The sequence below is a fragment of the Aulonocara stuartgranti genome, assembly GCF_965226115.1.
Source record: "Aulonocara stuartgranti genome assembly, chromosome: 9".
Lineage (NCBI taxonomy): Eukaryota > Metazoa > Chordata > Actinopteri > Cichliformes > Cichlidae > Aulonocara > Aulonocara stuartgranti.
The window spans coordinates 2,505,608-2,522,535 of NC_138960.1; the positions used below are offsets into that span (position 1 = coordinate 2,505,608).

At 41.9% G+C, this 16,928-nt stretch overlaps 1 protein-coding gene across 1 annotated transcript; it reads right to left on the reverse strand.

The window, feature by feature from the left end:
* Positions 1 to 1,179: 1,179 nt before the first annotated feature.
* On the reverse strand, positions 1,180 to 6,455 carry LOC309714571 (plancitoxin-1-like; the record flags this gene model as incomplete). Its single annotated transcript, XM_082547115.1, has 6 exons — positions 1,180 to 1,619; positions 2,212 to 2,394; positions 2,490 to 2,654; positions 2,852 to 2,930; positions 3,453 to 3,654; positions 6,439 to 6,455. 6 exons carry the CDS (start codon positions 6,453 to 6,455, stop codon positions 1,180 to 1,182), a joined length of 1,086 nt encoding a protein of 361 aa, XP_082403241.1.
* Positions 6,456 to 16,928: the final 10,473 nt, after the last annotated feature.

Below are 16,928 nucleotides of genomic sequence, written 5' to 3' on the forward strand. Positions count from 1 at the left end.
GATGGGGGCAACAGAACCCTGGAACAGAAAGTAATACTAAGAAAGAAAGAACTGTTGGAACATTTTACACATGATTAGTTGATAACAGGTTAGTAAGATGATTCAGTCTAAAAACAGCATCTCTGATGGTATGGTGCTGCATTAGTGCCTAATGCCATAGCAGCTTTCACATCTGAAAAGGCGTACATGTTAAACAGTATGTACAGGTTGTAGAGCAGGAAATGCTCTGATCCAGACATCCTTTTTAGGGAAGGCCTTCATGTGTCAGCATGATGATGCTAAACCACATACTGCATTTATCCCAGCAGCATGGCTTCATAGCAGGCGAATGTAAAATGGCACGATTACTCAGTTCAAACATTTGATGTGTTTCTGTGTTCTATTGAGGATAAAATACAATTGTATGGAATTGTAATTGAAATTGATTCTATTTCTTGTAGTTCAAATACACTAAACCTTGAGCTTATTAAGCAATAAAATGGGGAGCAAATAGTAAGGGATACAATATCTGAGAGATCTTCAGTTTTTGTTTTTTATCCTGTTTTTTCTGGGAAAATCTAATTTGTGTTGACACAGTATTTCATTAATGTTTCAAACTAATGTACACACAAAGTTCACACAGTCCTGTGTGGTCTCCTGTTTTTCTGTTTCTCCTGAGAATCTTCACTTATCAGCAAAATGTTAACGAACTTCTTCTAGGAAAACCTTAATTTTTAAATGAAAAAAACAATAAAAGGGAAATATAAATTACACTATTTTGTGTGCATGTAGTGTTTAATTTATTTTGACTTTGCATGTTTCAAAGTGAGTACTGTGTTATTGTTCAAAAACACAAGTTAATTGAAGCTGTATTTGTATCCTTTTAATTAAGCAATTAATTCATCTTCTTAGGTATGAAAGAAAATTAAAGAAGCAGAAATTCAAACACCAGGAGGCACTGCAGAAAGGCTCAACAACTGCAGAATAAATGACAATGAGTGAAAGCATAACAAACATAACATAAACCAGATGTATTTTATCCAGATTTATTATTTTATTGTTTGTCATATTGTAATACTTGTCACACATCTTTTCAGAATGATAATTAAACTAACACTTGCGAATCTTTCCTTTCCCTTATGTTTTTAATATTTAACGGCAGGATTGGTAAAGTCCACAGTGAAGTAAGTTGAGCTGTATTCAGCCTGTCACTGACGGATCCAAGTGGATTCTTTTGCCCTGGACAGGGTCAGAGTCAGGCTCACAGTCAATGTCCATGTTGGTTGGGGTCGTACTACATTCATCAAACTCTCTAGCAAACTCCCAGAACTTGTCTCTTACGTCTCTGTTCACAATGCACAGCGCCCCGCCTCGTCTCTGATACTGGGTTTCAGCCCTGTTGACATCAGCTATACAGGTCCATTCACTGCTGGATTCACTGTTGGTCACACACCACTTTGAATGGTCCTTTGTAGGACTCCATGTACTAGCAGGACCCAGAACCTTTTTTATAGTTTTAATGTTGTACACATGATTGGGGCCTGAGCAGTCAGAATCGGCCCGATCTTTCTGGCAGCCCCACGTCTGCACATACACATGACTCCGAACTGCCCGGGCAATAGTGCGGTACAGGTCTCCATCTGCAAAAGGATCAAGGAGCATTTAAAGCATTTCCTGTCTTTTTGAAACATTGAACCTTTTAAAACCCGTTTACACTCACACTCTCTTCTCAGACACTGCATTTCAGCCATTGATGAAGACATAACGTCAGTAACAAAGTGAATAACAGTACGTGGATTTCAGATAGGCAGCAACTGTCGGCAGCTATAGGCAGCATTATAATATCATCGCCTAAATTTCTATTTGGATGTAAATACATATATGTTAACTGGCATTGAGCTAGGCTGATCCTAAAACCTGTCCTCTCTTTAAAGATTCCAAGTCATCCATTCTCATCCCCAATGATATTTGTCTGGTTTAAGACCAGACAAATATCACTGTAACCATTAAAAGCTTAACCAACAAAAACGGGTGTTATGGCAGCCAACTAGGGGGCTCCACTCACACCCAGGTTGCTGGGAGGTTTGTTGTCAAGTGTGTGGCGCAAAGTTATGTGGAGACGGATAAAGTCGGAGTGAAAAGCTGGAGTTCCTGTGTCGTCTGTGCCATACCTCCACAGTGTAATTTAAAGGATGATTATTACTTTAACCTTTAAACATGCAGACATCTCACCTGGCTCTTGCAACTGTTGTTTAGCAATGCTATAAAACCTCAGACCTCCTCTTGATGTGAGTGTTTGGTAATCACTCGATGGGGGAACTTCAACCCATTTTGTTGCATCTATGAGCTCTTGATGGAAATCATCTGGAATATCATGTTCAAATGGAAAAGCTCTGATGTACTGCAGATGTTTACCTGGAAAAAGTTAAACAAGATCTTTACTGTGAGGTTTAGATCAGCCTCTGGGCTTTAAATTGTGAAATGTCCAGAGTTCGAACTGAGCTTTTTACCGATCTGTATGAACTGGTTATAGTTGAAAGTTACACAGATGAACGTCTGAGCAAGTTGTAATCCAGATTCAGGCCAGAAATTGTTTTGGTCTCTTCTGAAGGGGAATTGAGGTGTGCTGTGCAAGAGCCAGACCCCAGGTCTGTCTCTTTCCACCATGATCACCCCTGTGGACAGTAAACAGTTACAGTGCTGGTCATAAAATAAGGAATAGGATGCATTTTATTCAAAGCACTTTAATCCTTTCACTGCCTTCATAATAATGATTCAGTCATTTTATAAGATCAATAGTCTAACAAACTTTTTCCAGTGTTTGTTTTATATGTTTGACAATGTGTTGTCTGTAAAAAGAAGCTTTCTTTACCTTTACTGTGGCCAAATGTGGTATGTGAGGAACATCCTGGAGGTTGATCACTGTAGCTGATGAATCCAAAGTTTGGCAGCTGTAAATCATACAAAAAAAAAAGAAATAATCTGCATTAACACTTTCACGAGACTTCCTCGGCCTACATGACAGCACAGTCTCATAGACGTTTGTGAAATGGTGAAAACACTGAATCTAATCTAATTCCTGCTTCTGGATGTGGATTTTTTTCTCCTGGTAATAAAAATTCCTCAGTTGCCTGAAGCTGTCTCATGTGATGCGCTTTTGCCTCTTCGACTAAAGTGGGCATGTTGTTTTTTTCACTTGTCCACTGACAGCACTACCCAGCCATTGTTTTTCTTCAATCCCTTGCATGCGCTTGTAATAGTTTCAACTGGATATGTCAGAACTACTGTTAAGCACCTACAATTTAAGCAAATCATTATTTCTCTCCATTTCATGGAGCTAAAATGAAAAATCATGATAAAACAGCATTCACACTTTAAATCTGCACGTGTACCTGTATTGAGTGTTTCCAGCATATGCATTAAATGATGTGTTTTGGTAGAGGACCATTACTGGACCAAACTAATGGTCTCACCATGTTTCTAATTTTCTTCAAGATTGGTCTCAGGGTGTGGGCCAAGGCACCAGATGGATCTTTGAGGTTCTTGTAGTCGGGTCTATTGTGCATGTAGGACTTGCTGTTTGCTGAATCAATGTACAAGTAGTTCATCTTGTTGTTATATCTTCTAGGGTTAGATCTAGGGATAATCTCTCCAGGTGCTTTGTAAATGATGAACCTGATGAGAAACAAACAAAACATGACATGAAAAGAAACAAACTCCAAAGTGAAAATGTTAACCTGTTAGATGCACCGGTTCACCCAACATCAGCCTACGCAGAGGTTTGATCAAAAACCCCTTCGTATCATATTTTGATGCTCTCCGTACACTCTTAGTGGCATTTTCCAACATGAGGAAGAATGAAAACTTCTTATTGGGAGGTAAAAAATTAAGCCACATACAGTCGGGCAAAAAAGCATTTAGTCAGCCACCAGATGTGCAAGTTCTCCCACTTAAAAAGATGAGAGAGGCCTGTAATTTTCATCTTGGATATACCTCAACTATGAGAGACAAAATGAGAAAAGAAAATCCAAAAAAAATCACATTGTCTGATTGAGGTGGGGGTGTGGTCTCTGGCCTGCTGCAGTATGGTGAGCTCTCAGGGCAGCGTTGAGGTGGCAGAGGAATTAGGTGTGGACTAAAATTAATCATGCTCTTTCTGCTCTATTTATGTACAGTGATGAAGGAGGTGAGGAGAAGAGTGTGAGGAGTCGTGAGAGCAGGGGATGCTCCTGGAGTAGGGATGGGTACCGGTATCCGGTGCCATGATGGCACTGGTTCTGACATAAACAGTAGTAACCAGACCGAAAAGCAGCGCACATTTCGGTGCTTTATTTCGGTGCTTTTTTTTCCTGAGCTGTGATACACTTTAGATTCTAGCCAATCATTTTACGTTTCCGAGGATAGTAGGCGGGTCCAGGTACGTACGTTCTTTTAGAGCAGAGCTACAGATTAAAAATGCCCAAGGCGAAGCGGTCAAAAGTCTGGCTGTACTTCACAGCAAAAGATGCAAACTCAGCAGCAACAAGTGCTTTAAGCTGATACTGTGATACTGTCAAAGGAGGTAACACCTCGAATCCGATGAATCACCTGGCGACGCATAGCATCCCCCAAGAACCCGAAGAGGAGAGTCCTGGCCCCTAGCCCTGCCAGTGTAGCAGAAATGATGAGGATGATGATGCAGCAGCAGCCATTCTTCTCTGCGTGAGTAGCTTAATGTTGTTCGTGTGTAATTTACGTTGAGTAGGCTAACCACGTTATTACATTAATGCATGTAAGGTGAACTAGCAAACATCATCATAGCTACATGCGGCTGTCTTCTTGTTTGATGCCAGATGCTCCCTTCACCCTGGCCAAAAAGGCTAAAATGACCAAAGAAAAAGTGGAAAACGGTTAAACATGAGAGGTTTTTGGACAAAGTTTGTGTTTTTTTCCATTGTTTAAGCACTGCTTCCAGCCTAGAGTGATACCATATATGCCCCATAGCTGCAGAAAAGGCTAACATTGTTATCTTTTTACAAAAAAACAGCTGAACATGAGAGGTTTTTGGACAAAGTTGGTGTTCTCCATTCTTTAAGCACCGGTTTGAGCACCGTTTAAGCACCGGCACTGTTTCAGAAGTACCGGTTTGGCACCGGTATCGGATAAAACCTAAACGATACCCATCCCTATCCTGGAGTTACCTGTGCTGTCACGTTGAAAAGTGAAACAGCTGAAAGTCGCAAAGAGTTGTGAGCACAGAAATCCTGTGTGTGTGTGTGTGTGTGTGTGTGTGTGTGTGTGTGTGTGTGTGTGTGTGTGTGTGTGTGTGTGTGTGTGGAGTCCGTGCCACACCAATTACTAAAGAATTTTTTGCTAATTATGGTGGAAAATAAGTATTTGATCAGTAAGAAAAGTTAATCACAAAACTTGGTTATATACCATTTGTTTTCAATGACAGAGGTCAGGAGGGGAAATCTGAACTGTGTATAATGTGCCATAGCCCCGTCCCCCAGGGCATGAAGCAGGCATGGAGGAGATCCAGGCCCCAGACATCCAGAGGCCCCAGAGTATAAGAGCCCAAGGAGGACCACTGGAGGGGCATCGTGCCACCCTCATGGGAAGGGGTGAGGATCCCCAGACGAGGCGTCACCCAGTAGCCACCGAGCAGAAGCTAGAGGGGGCTGCACCGGCGTGCCCGCTGGCTCTGCCGGCAGCCAGCTGTGCCAGAGTGAACCGAGCCGCAGGCCCAGAGGCCGGAGGCCCGAGGGCCCCCCGCACCCCGGAGGAGGCCTGACCGAGCAACAGGCGCCAGGCCCCGCCAAGTAGCCACCGGGAGTGAGCCGGTACATACCTGAGTGCCCAGCCCCGGACACCAAGAACCACCAATGCACCGACCCCTGAGGGCATCAGTCACCGGCAGGGAGTGTGGTGAGGGGAGATAGGGGAGAGACCTGACATATAGACACAGACACAAACATGCATTCCCACCCTCATGCACACATATACAAACACTCAGCACTCACCCAACGTAAGGATTGACATAAATGGACATGTACACACAATCACACTCCCCAAACATACTCTTTACCCCGGGTCCAGGTACCCTCGCCCCCAGAGGGGGAAACAGAACCCAGACCCAAGAGATGTTACCCTTCCTCCCCGGGTGGAGGCAAGCAGACCGTCCCAGGCTCCGCAGCAGCAGGGAGGCCAATCGGACAGCCAACATCTCCTCACAGCCCCCCCGCCCCAATGGCTAGCAGAGAACAGGGGTGTGTGAAGACCCCATACCTCCCTCCTCCCGCTCATGTGTAGTGTTGCTGCGTGTTGTTCTAAAGTGCATTTAAAACAAGGGAGAGCATGGTGCTGCTGCCAGAGAGCAGCAGGTGTTAGCACGGCCCCTCCCGAGAACCCTCAGTGTCTACATGGATTTAAAATTGAGAGGTGGGCACCAGCGCCAGAGGTAGGTTTGAGTACACAGACCGTCCACTGGACGCCATTAACGTGCCCACCCTCAAGGCCCTATATATATGTGTGTGTTATGAGAGTGTGAGTATTGTGAATGTCTAAGTTGTGAGATAAAATTGAGGCACAGGTGGCCAGAAGGGGACAGGGGGGGAAGGGTCTCCCCTGCACCCTTGTGACACACCCGCACCCCAAGGCCCTACCTGTGTGGGTGAGTGTGGTGGAGCGGGAAGAGGGAGGTAGCCGGGGATGGGGAGGAAAAGGAGGGAGGGGACAGTTGAGATGACATCATACAATCTAGTAAGAGTGGTTAGTTGCCTGGATCCAGCCACTCTTGCTAGATTGTATGATGTCATCTCAACAAGGACAAATTAAGTTGCTGAATTTCATGCAGATGCTACATAATTTAATTACGTTCACCATAGAAACATGGAATTATTTAGTTCAAATTACAAGTTTGGATCTTATGCATGTAACAACCATCCAATTTCATTTTTTTGAGTGCATCTTTTGCTCGTTTCTCCTCCTCTTCTTTTCTCTTTTTTCTAAACTGAGGACCTGATGGCTTTGAACTTTTCTTGTCCATCTTCCACTGGTTTTAATTTTGCCCTCCAGTATGAACACCCATCCCCTACAACCTACACCTTAGTTCACAGATTCACTTTGTCTATGGTTTATTTCTGGGATTTCACACAACCCAGGATTCAAATCATGAATACATGATGGACTTGGATTTACATCATTATGAATGAAATGTGCTCTATTTGGAAGCAGCCAGCCCCTCCCCTTTCGACGGGTTGTGTGAGACTTTAAATCATCAAACTGTAAATTTTAAATTTTAAATTGTTATTGATCCTTTACCCCGAGTCCTAAAGTGTATATTTATTTTCTTACTCTTCTTATATTTATTGTTTGTTTACTTGCACTGCTGTAACTGGAGCCTCGTCGTCTCGTCTCTATATGCTGGACTGTCTGTAGCGGAGATGACAATAAAGTTTACTTTGACTTCAGCAGCGAGCAGGCGCACCGAGGGCTCTCGCGCTCACTTTTCGCGTACAGAATTTCTAAAAAACATCGGTGCAAATTATAAGTCTGTATCATGATGTCTGGTGTTTTCGTGTTTGTTGGTTTGTTTTTATTTTTGTTTTACTTTGGTTGGTTATTAGACGCCGCTCCAGCCACCAGTGAATCCCCCCCCCCCCCTCCTCCCTGTACCGCCAGCAGCAGGCACACCTCGCAAACGGAGGGCGCCCTTACTCCCAGCAAACGGGTGATAGAAAACCGATCGGTGCCTATGCCATTCCCAATATGCGCTGGCTGACGTCGGGGCAGCATGAGTACGAGCAATTTTTTTTTTTGCCGATGCCCCACCACGATGCCGCCCCGGGCAACCGCCCGTGTCGCCCGTATCAAAAACCGCTACTGGCTGTGCTCAGTCGCCTAGTGCCTGAGCTCGGATCATACCAAAATTAGGGGGAATTTACGACTGTGCGCTATGTGCTTCGAATATTGTGTGTAGGTTTTGTTTTATACAGTTGTCAGTCAGGCATCCAACTATGAAACAAATTACAATCCAAAAGACCCCGGGCTTCTGAAAAAAGCAGAGTAATGTTTTCCACGTCTCACAAGTGCAGATCGCGGCAGGTATAATGATGGAGTTGAGCAGACGAATCTTCGTCATCAGGTCGGTCTTTGGAGTGAAGCAGATCAGCTGCTGGAAGACCGCACCCACGTTCACAATCCGACATACAACATAATGATCAGTATCTCCGTCGCATGCAAGGATGCTGCCCAGGTTGGGGAATTGGTTAACCTCCTCCAGAGATGGGATCCTGTGCCGTCATGTAACCAATTCTCATAACCTTGATCTGGTTCCCGCTAATCCACAAGCCCACTTTGGCTGCCTCTTGCTCCAAGTTTTCATGTCACGGTCTTCATATTCTTCCAGATATCAGCAAACAAAGCGATGTCATCCGCAAAGCTGAGGTCCGTCAGGCATGTTGGTGGATGCCAAGGTATCCCAAAGTCATCTTGGTCCATGAATATGGAACGCCAGGACTGCCATAATGAATTAATTAAATACACCATTAAATAATTAATTAAATGTGGCAATAATTAATTAAAAATTGGAATTAATTAATTAAATAAATAGTTATGACACATGTAATTAATTAATTATTGACACATTTAATTAATTATTTAATGATATATTTATTTATTTCATTTTGGCAGTCCTGGCGCCTGGCTCTCATCATGAAATTATTTTATCTGTCAGCCTCACCCATCAAACTCAGGGGGCGGGGTTAACGCTGATCGAGTCAAAACCATTGCTTTGGCCTGGTGGCCATTGTTTCTAGCACACAACAACCGGCATGTGGAAGCTAACAGAACTGAGCTTTGAAAAACCCTGTTTGTGTGTCACCAAATACCGTTTTAATATTTTTTTAGCCGAGAATGTAGTGGTTTAATCTTCATGTGTCTGGTCGGTTTGTCAAGATACAGCCTCTTTGCAAAAGTGCTTCGATGATTTCGGAGATGTCTGCCCAGTCTCACGGCAAAGCGTGGGATAGACCCGCTCGCCTCGCAAGCAATCCCACCGACAAAGCGCAGGCCCCGGTACACAGCTGTAGTAACCCCCGCTGACTTCTTTTACTGAGGTTATATTTATCGGTGTTTTATTTCCTGAAGTTCTTATGTGTCCTACGTGTTTCAGTCGCCAATTCTGAATTATAACTAAGATTAAAAACATGTTTAAGGAGGAGAGAGAGCAAATAAATCTGTTTAACATCTGATCTTTGGGTTTTTGTTCAGTAATCAGCGTGACCTGTGTATAAACGCATAAAAGAGATAACGTTGGTGTTTCCGTCATGTAGTAACTGCTGGCTTTAACTGTACAAAGGTTGTTCGACACTATGAAACACATACAGACTTCATGATGTTCGGCTAATATTTTTATTGTGAATATTAATCATGCTGACCTCGCTCTGTACACCACGCAGCGAGGTCAGCATATCCACGATATCCTCAGCTCCATGAGTTAACACAGAGTTTCCCAGCTAACTATCTAACTGCCAACTATTCCAGAGACGTGAAAATATACAGCATAAAGAAAAGTGTAAGAGACTCAGCAGCAGATTAGAATAACAGTTATACATTTAATAAATCACCAAATGAATCCAAGAAACGAGCAAACCTGTTCCGACAATTTGAATTTGTATTCCCTCAGCTGCAGACTCGCTGCTGTTTAAATGTTTGAAAAGGAAGATTAGATATAAAAAACGTCAAACATAGACTCAGTCTGCCTTCACATTTGATATGAGGCCAGCACGTATAGTGGCCTCAGCAGGCTATTACTGAAATACACGTGCTATATCATAAACTATGATATAAACAGGGAGGTCCTATTAACATGTTTAGTTTTAAAGGACACCTTCCTGCCTTTAGTCTCATTCATGAGCAGTATTAGTTTTCTTCTAACATCCAGAAGTCTGCACGATGTGTTTCATAGTTTGTAACAAGCCTTTGACAGGTAAACATAACATGACCGAAAAAGCAAAAAAAAAAAAAGAAAAAAGAGAGAGAGAGAGTGTTGAGATAAGAAGAGAAAATGCTCTCAATTATGGAGACAGGCAAATGGTTCATTTATGTTTGATGTGTGTTTATTCCTCCCTAAATATCGTCGGTGAAGTTCGCCATGCACGTCAGATTTTCCTGCGCATTTTTATACGTCTGCCAACAGAGAGAGAGAAAAAAATCACATTCTAACAGACAGCTGGTGCTTAGAATACAGTTGAATAACTATTAAAAAACAGATGATATTTAGATGATAGTTCAGTCTAACACATGTGCCAGTGAACCATTAAACGTCTGTGAAACTATGCAGTTATGAAACGTAACTTTAACCTCAGCCAAACCGATTTGCTCAGTTGTAAATAAAGCAGCGAAGTAAACGTGACCCGACAGACAGAACCTGAGTGAATGAAGTCCAGCGTTTAACCACTGAGAGCTAAAACTCAGCTGAGGTTTGAAAGCTGTGTGCCGGTGATTGGACATCAGCCGCCGATGAAGCTGTTCGCCTATAAAGTGCTCTGTAAGGAAACAAGCTCCAGCAGCTCTGCGCTCGGGGAAAACACTATATTTACTTATCTTGTGCAGAAAAATGCGCTGACATTGCGTTATATCGAGCACCGGCTGCCCAGTTAAACTGTGACTATCACCAGGTAACTAGGCGTGTTTCTTGAATTAGCAGCAGGTGTTAAACAGCTGACAGATGAGGAGGAGGATGCATGCAGGTAAACTGAGGGTCTGTTGAGCTGATCGCTGGTTTCGTGAGAAAAATGTCAGCTCGTTCTTTATGTTACAGAAGCACAGAGACACAAGACCAGGCGGAAAGAGACGATCGTTCAGTGAAAATGAGAATCTGCGAATGCAACATGTGGAACACGGAGAGTGGAATATGTAAACAAACCGGTTAACGTAACCCCCTCGGTGCACTCTGCATGCTAACTGTTAGCAGAGCTAGTGAAATCTCTGAAAACATCTGAGCACTTTTGCAAACATGTTCTATGTTGACAACCTGACCAGACATACGGCGTTAAAAGTGTAGCTGGTGACAGAAAAACGGGGTATTTTAAAACTACACCACCACCATTGCTGCCTGTGATTTGATCTGCATTCTGGGATAACTGGCTGCCCCAAGTCTACACAAGCAATCGATTATCTAGGATCGACCTGTTTTGACTTACTTTGCACGGCAACCAATCAAATGTTAGAGAAGCTGCATGGGCAGCGTTAACCCCGCCTCCTGAGTTTGATGGGTGAGGCTGACAGATAAAATTATTTCATGATGAGAGCCAGGCGTCAGGACTGCCAAAATGAAATAATTAAATACACCATTAAATAATTAATTAAATGTGTCAATAATTAATTAATTACATGTGTCATAACTATTTATTTAGGCAAGGCAAGGCAAGGCAAGGCAAGGCAAGGCAAGTTTATTTGTATAGCACAATTCAACAACAAGGTGATTCAAAGTGCTTTACAGAGACATTAGAAACAAGAACAAATAAAAAGCATGATTTAAAATTGATTAAAACAAGCAAATAACCTAACTAACTAATTAACAAACAAACAAACAAACAAACAAACAAAACAGTATATAAAATCAAAACAGATAAAATCAGAACAGTAGATAAAATCAGTAGTTAAATGTAAGTTTTGAAATTTAAGCTTAAAGTGTGGATTTGGTGCTTTATTCAAATGCAGCTGAGAACAGGTGAGTCTTCAACCTGGATTTAAATAAACTGAGTGTTTCAGCTGATCTGAGGCTTTCTGGGAGTTTGTTCCAGATATAAGGAGCATAAAAGCTGAATGCAGCTTCTCCGTGTCTGGTTCTGACTCTGGGAACTGATAAAAGACCGGATCCAGATGACCTGAGGGATCTGGATGGTTCATACTGGGTCAGGAGGTCATTGATGTATTTTGGTCCTAAACCATTCAGAGCTTTATAGGCCAGCATCAGGACTTTAAAGTCTATCCTCTGACGGACAGGCAGCCAGTGTAAAGACCTCAGAGCTGGACTGATGTGGTCCACTTTTTTGGTCTTAGTGAGGACTCGAGCAGCAGAGTTCTGAATGAGCTGTAGTTGTCTGACTGATTTTTTAGGTAGACCTGTAAAGATGCTGTTACAGTAATCAAGCCTACTAAAGATGAAAGCATGGACTAGTTTTTCCAGGTCCTGTTGGGACATCAGATCTTTTATCCTTGATATATTCTTGGGGTGATAGTAAGCTGACTTTGTTATTGTCTTAATGTGTTTTTCTAAGTTTAGGTCTGCATCCATCACTACACCCAAATTTCTCGCCTGGTTTGTGGTTTTTAGGTGTATAGATTGAAGTTCTCTGGTGACCTGTAATCGTTTTTCTTTGGCGCCAAAGACTATTACCTCAGTTTTGTTTTTGTTTAGCTGGAGAAAATTGTGGCACAACCAGTCATTAATTTCCTCAATGCATTTACCAAGAGCCTGTACAGGGCCTCGGTCTCCTGGTGACATTGTGATATATATTTGTGTGTCATCTGCATAGCTGTGATAGTTTATTTTGTTGTTGTTTATAATCTGTGCCAGTGGGAGCATGTAGATGTTAAACAGAAGGGGTCCCAAGATGGAACCTTGGGGAACTCCACATGTGATACTTGTCTGCTCAGATGTGAAGTTACCTATTGATACAAAGTATTTCCTGTTTTCTACGTATGTTTTGAACCAGTTTAGTACAGTTCCTGAAAGACCTGCCCAGTTCTCCAGTCGTTTGAGTAATATGTTGTGGTCAACTGTATCAAATGCTGCACTGAGATCCAGTAAAACTAGGACTGACATTTTTCCACTGTCTGTATTCATACATATGTCATTAAACACTTTGGTCAGAGCGGTTTCAGTGCTGTGGTTCTGTCTAAAACCTGACTGGAAGGCATCGTAGCAATTATTCTGTTTTAAGAAGTAACTGAGCTGTTGAGAAACTGCTTTTTCAATGATCTTACTTAAAAACGGGAGATTTGAGATCGGCCTGTAGTTGTTCATTGTCAAGATTGTCCTTTTTCAGTATAGGTTTGATTACAGCAGTTTTTAGTGATTCTGGAAACACACCTGATAATAAAGAAAAGTTGACGATCTGTAACAGGTCTGACTCTAAAGTCTTTGAGACCTTTTTGAAAAAACTTGTTGGCAGGACATCTAAACAGCAGGAGGAAGAGTTCAGTTGACCTAAGATGTCCTCCAGGTCTTTGCTGTTAATAGGTTGAAACTGTTTCATGGTGTTTAAACAGTTTTTTGGTGGACACAGTACATATCCTGGATCTGCTGTTGATGTACCAATTGCTTGTCTAATTTTTTGGATTTTTTCAGTGAAGAATTTGGCAAAGTCATTGCAGGCCATGGTCGAATGAAGTTCAGCTGCCACTGACACAGGAGGGTTTGTTAGCCTGTCAACTGTAGAAAATAAGACCCGAGCATTATGGCTGTTTTTAGTGATGATGTCAGAGAAGTAGGACCTTCTTGCACTCCTCAGTTGTAAATTATAATTGTGAAGTTTCTCTTTATAGATGTCATAATGAACCTGGAGGTTTGTTTTTCTCCATCTGCGCTCAGCTTTCCTACACTCTCTTTTTTCATTTTTCACCAGTGTGGAGTTTCTCCATGGAGACTTTTTCCTTCCAGAGATAACCTTCACCTTAATGGGAGCAATAGTGTCCATTACATTTAACATGTTAGCATTGAAGCTATTGACGAGCTCATTGACTGAACCTTTGGACAGGTCAGGTGTTAATGGGAAGACCTGGTTAAAAATTGCACTACTGTGTTCAGTTATACACCGTTTTGTGATCACTGTTGTTGATATATTTGTGTGGGCTGAGATTTTACTTTCAAAGAAAACACAGTAATGATCAGACACGCCCACATCAGACACAGTAACCTCTGAAATGCTCAGGCCTTTGGAGATCAGTAGGTCAAGAGTGTGTCCTCTATTATGTGTGGCCTCTGTTACATGCTGAGTCAGCCCAAAGTTGCCCAGAGTGTTACTCAGGTCTTTAGTCCCTTTGTCCTGAGGGTTGTCCACATGAATGTTAAAATCCCCAGCAATAATTACACAGTCAAAATCAACACAGATCACAGACAGCAGTTCACCGAGGTCATTAAAAAAGTCTGTGCAGTATTTGGGAGGCCTGTAAACATTAAGAAACACAACTTTGGATGGGGCCTTCAGCTGTAAAGCCACATATTCAAAAGACTGAAAACTTCCAGGAGATAGCTGCTTACATTGAAATGATTCATTAAATAAGACAGCAACCCCTCCTCCTCTCCTGCTCGCCCTGACCTCACTGATAAAACTGTAGTTAGGAGGGGTCGTCTCGATGAGAACAGCTTCACTGTTACTTTGGTCCAACCAAGTTTCAGTTAAAAACATAAAATCAAGGCTGTGCTCAGTGATTAAATCATTAATTAAAAATGTTTTCCCAGCTAGAGATCTAATGTTTAATAAAGCCAACTTAAGTGTTTTAGAGGTATTACTTGTCCCCTCGTGTTTGGGAGCAGTCTGTGGCACACAAGGTATGTTTACTATGTTTAAAGATCTTTTAGAGTGCAGCTCTCTGTGTTTTGACCAGGCCACATGTCTCCTGTCACCTAAAAGTACAGAAATTTTAAAACCTTCTAGTAAACAGGGTCCCAGCTTCTCCTGGGAAAAGTCATCACTGCCATAATCCTCACAGCCCGGACCCTTCACACATCACACATCAGACTGCGGAGACAGGGCATGAAGAGGAACTAAGGGGGGCGAGGCTGGGCAATGTGACTTCGATTGCTCTGTTGAGGGTGGGGCTCGATGGCGAACCTTTGGCCGCTCTGGTGGGGGGTTTATGGGGGACAAAAAGGGATTGGGACGGGGGGTAGATCTGAGCCCAGCATTGACCCGCTCCATCATCTCCTCAGTGAATTTCAGGTGTGGGGAGGAGGGAGAAAGGGAGGGGGAGGAGGGTGATGGCCTGTCAGGGGTTTGGGGGACTGGGGAAGGTCGTGGTCCCTTGTCCTGGTCGTTGGTGTTGTTGAGAGAGTTGGAGGCAAATAGGGACCCCTCTTCTTGCCTTAGATGTCTCTCCTTTCTGAGGCTCTTCCTCAGATGCCATGGATGTCTCTCCTTTCTGAGGCTCTTCCCGGGTGGGGGCAAATGGAGCTCCTCCTCAAGGTTTCTGCTGGGCTTTGTCTGTTCTTGGAGTACTGTTTGTTCCTCTTTATGAGATAACTCCTCGTTTATCTCAGCCTTGGCACCAAGCACAGATGGATTATTAATTAATTAATTCCAATTTTAATTAATTATTGCCACATTTAATTAATTATTTAATGGTGTATTTAATTAATTCATTATGGCAGTCCTGGCGTTCCATACATGACAGTCCGCATGATAATAATAATAATAATAATAATAATAATAATAATAATAATAATACATTATATTTGAGGGTGCCTTTCTGAAACCCAAGTTCACCTTACAAAGAGAAAAATGTATCAATATAGCAGTAGATTAAAAATAGATTAAAATAAATTAAAATAGCAAAACAATAAACAATAAACAAGATTTGACAACATCTGTATTAAAGTGAGTAAGCCATACAAGTATGTTTTGAGCTGTGACTTAAATAAGGGAAGAGAATCTAGGGGGACACTGATTCAGGGTCTCTTTGAAGTGTTCCACCCCTGACACAACAAATCCAGTAAACGTGTTTTTATGGTTTGGTGTAGTAATCTGTCCTCATCTCTTTTTATTTAAATGTTTTTTTTCTCTGTACTTTATGTTTATTTTATGGGTAAAAGTCCTGTCAGCCTTCTGCTGAGATCTGTTCTGTTCTAATAAACCCAAATTTCAGGAACACCTTTGGAGCTGTTCAGTTTAGCACCACTTAGCAGTCAACAAATGTTGTCTGAAGGTAAAGACCCTACAGTGTTAATCTAGCACACATGCTCAGTCTGATTTCATTTGGGAATAAAAGGTGAGTTTAAAAAAAAAAACTTTGACCATAACTGACTACATATACTGTATCATCAGCTCAGCAACCACAAGGCAGCGATCCTACCTTAAAGCCACTCTGGATGTTATTATGTCTATAGTATATTATTTTTATTATATTGGTAAATGTTGGGATTGTCAGGTATCCTGTTTGAAGAAAACACGTCGCAGCCACTTAAATGAATGTATATCAACGTATTCACATAAAGAAACATTTATTTCAAGGAACATAAAAATGCTCAAATTTTAAAGATGACTTATTTTGTTCACGTGTTAGCTGTTTACTCGTTTTATGAAGAGGTGGATGTTGTCGTTAGTATCCCAGATATCAAATACTGATTGAAACAAAGTTAAATCAGTATCAGGCAATTCTGTTGAATCAACGCTGAAATCTGATATCTGCAACTCAAGAACTATATAAGGATATTTAACATTAATTGTACAAATGTTGCTGTTTACAAAGCACAGATTATTTTAAGAAGTTTACATTTAAGAATTTGTGAGCAAATGGTGCATTAGGTTGTAATTGTGTGGAAATATGTGTTTAAGGATATAAAGACGTACATTTAATGAGTTACAGTAAAAAGAAGTCCCTCTAAATGTTAACATAAACGGAAAATATCCGTCAATGGTACCAAAATATAACGTGAATTTAACATCCGTAGCCGATATCGGGCTTAATTTGATTTTGGGGGACGTACGTTGGAAATGCCAGTTTTGGCACTATTTAGGAACAGCTTTCAGATACATAAAGTTGCCTCTGATGTCGCTGCTGATGTGACGTTAAATATGAGGAAAGCAAAGAGGGAAACCTTTACGATGTGTTTTAAACGCAGAGGAACAGGGCTGCTTATGCGCCATAATCACCACAAATGATGCCATAACACCTAAGCGTGAGCAGCGTGTGGCAAAGCAGCATTCATATTACGTTTAAGAATATGTGAAACAGACGTT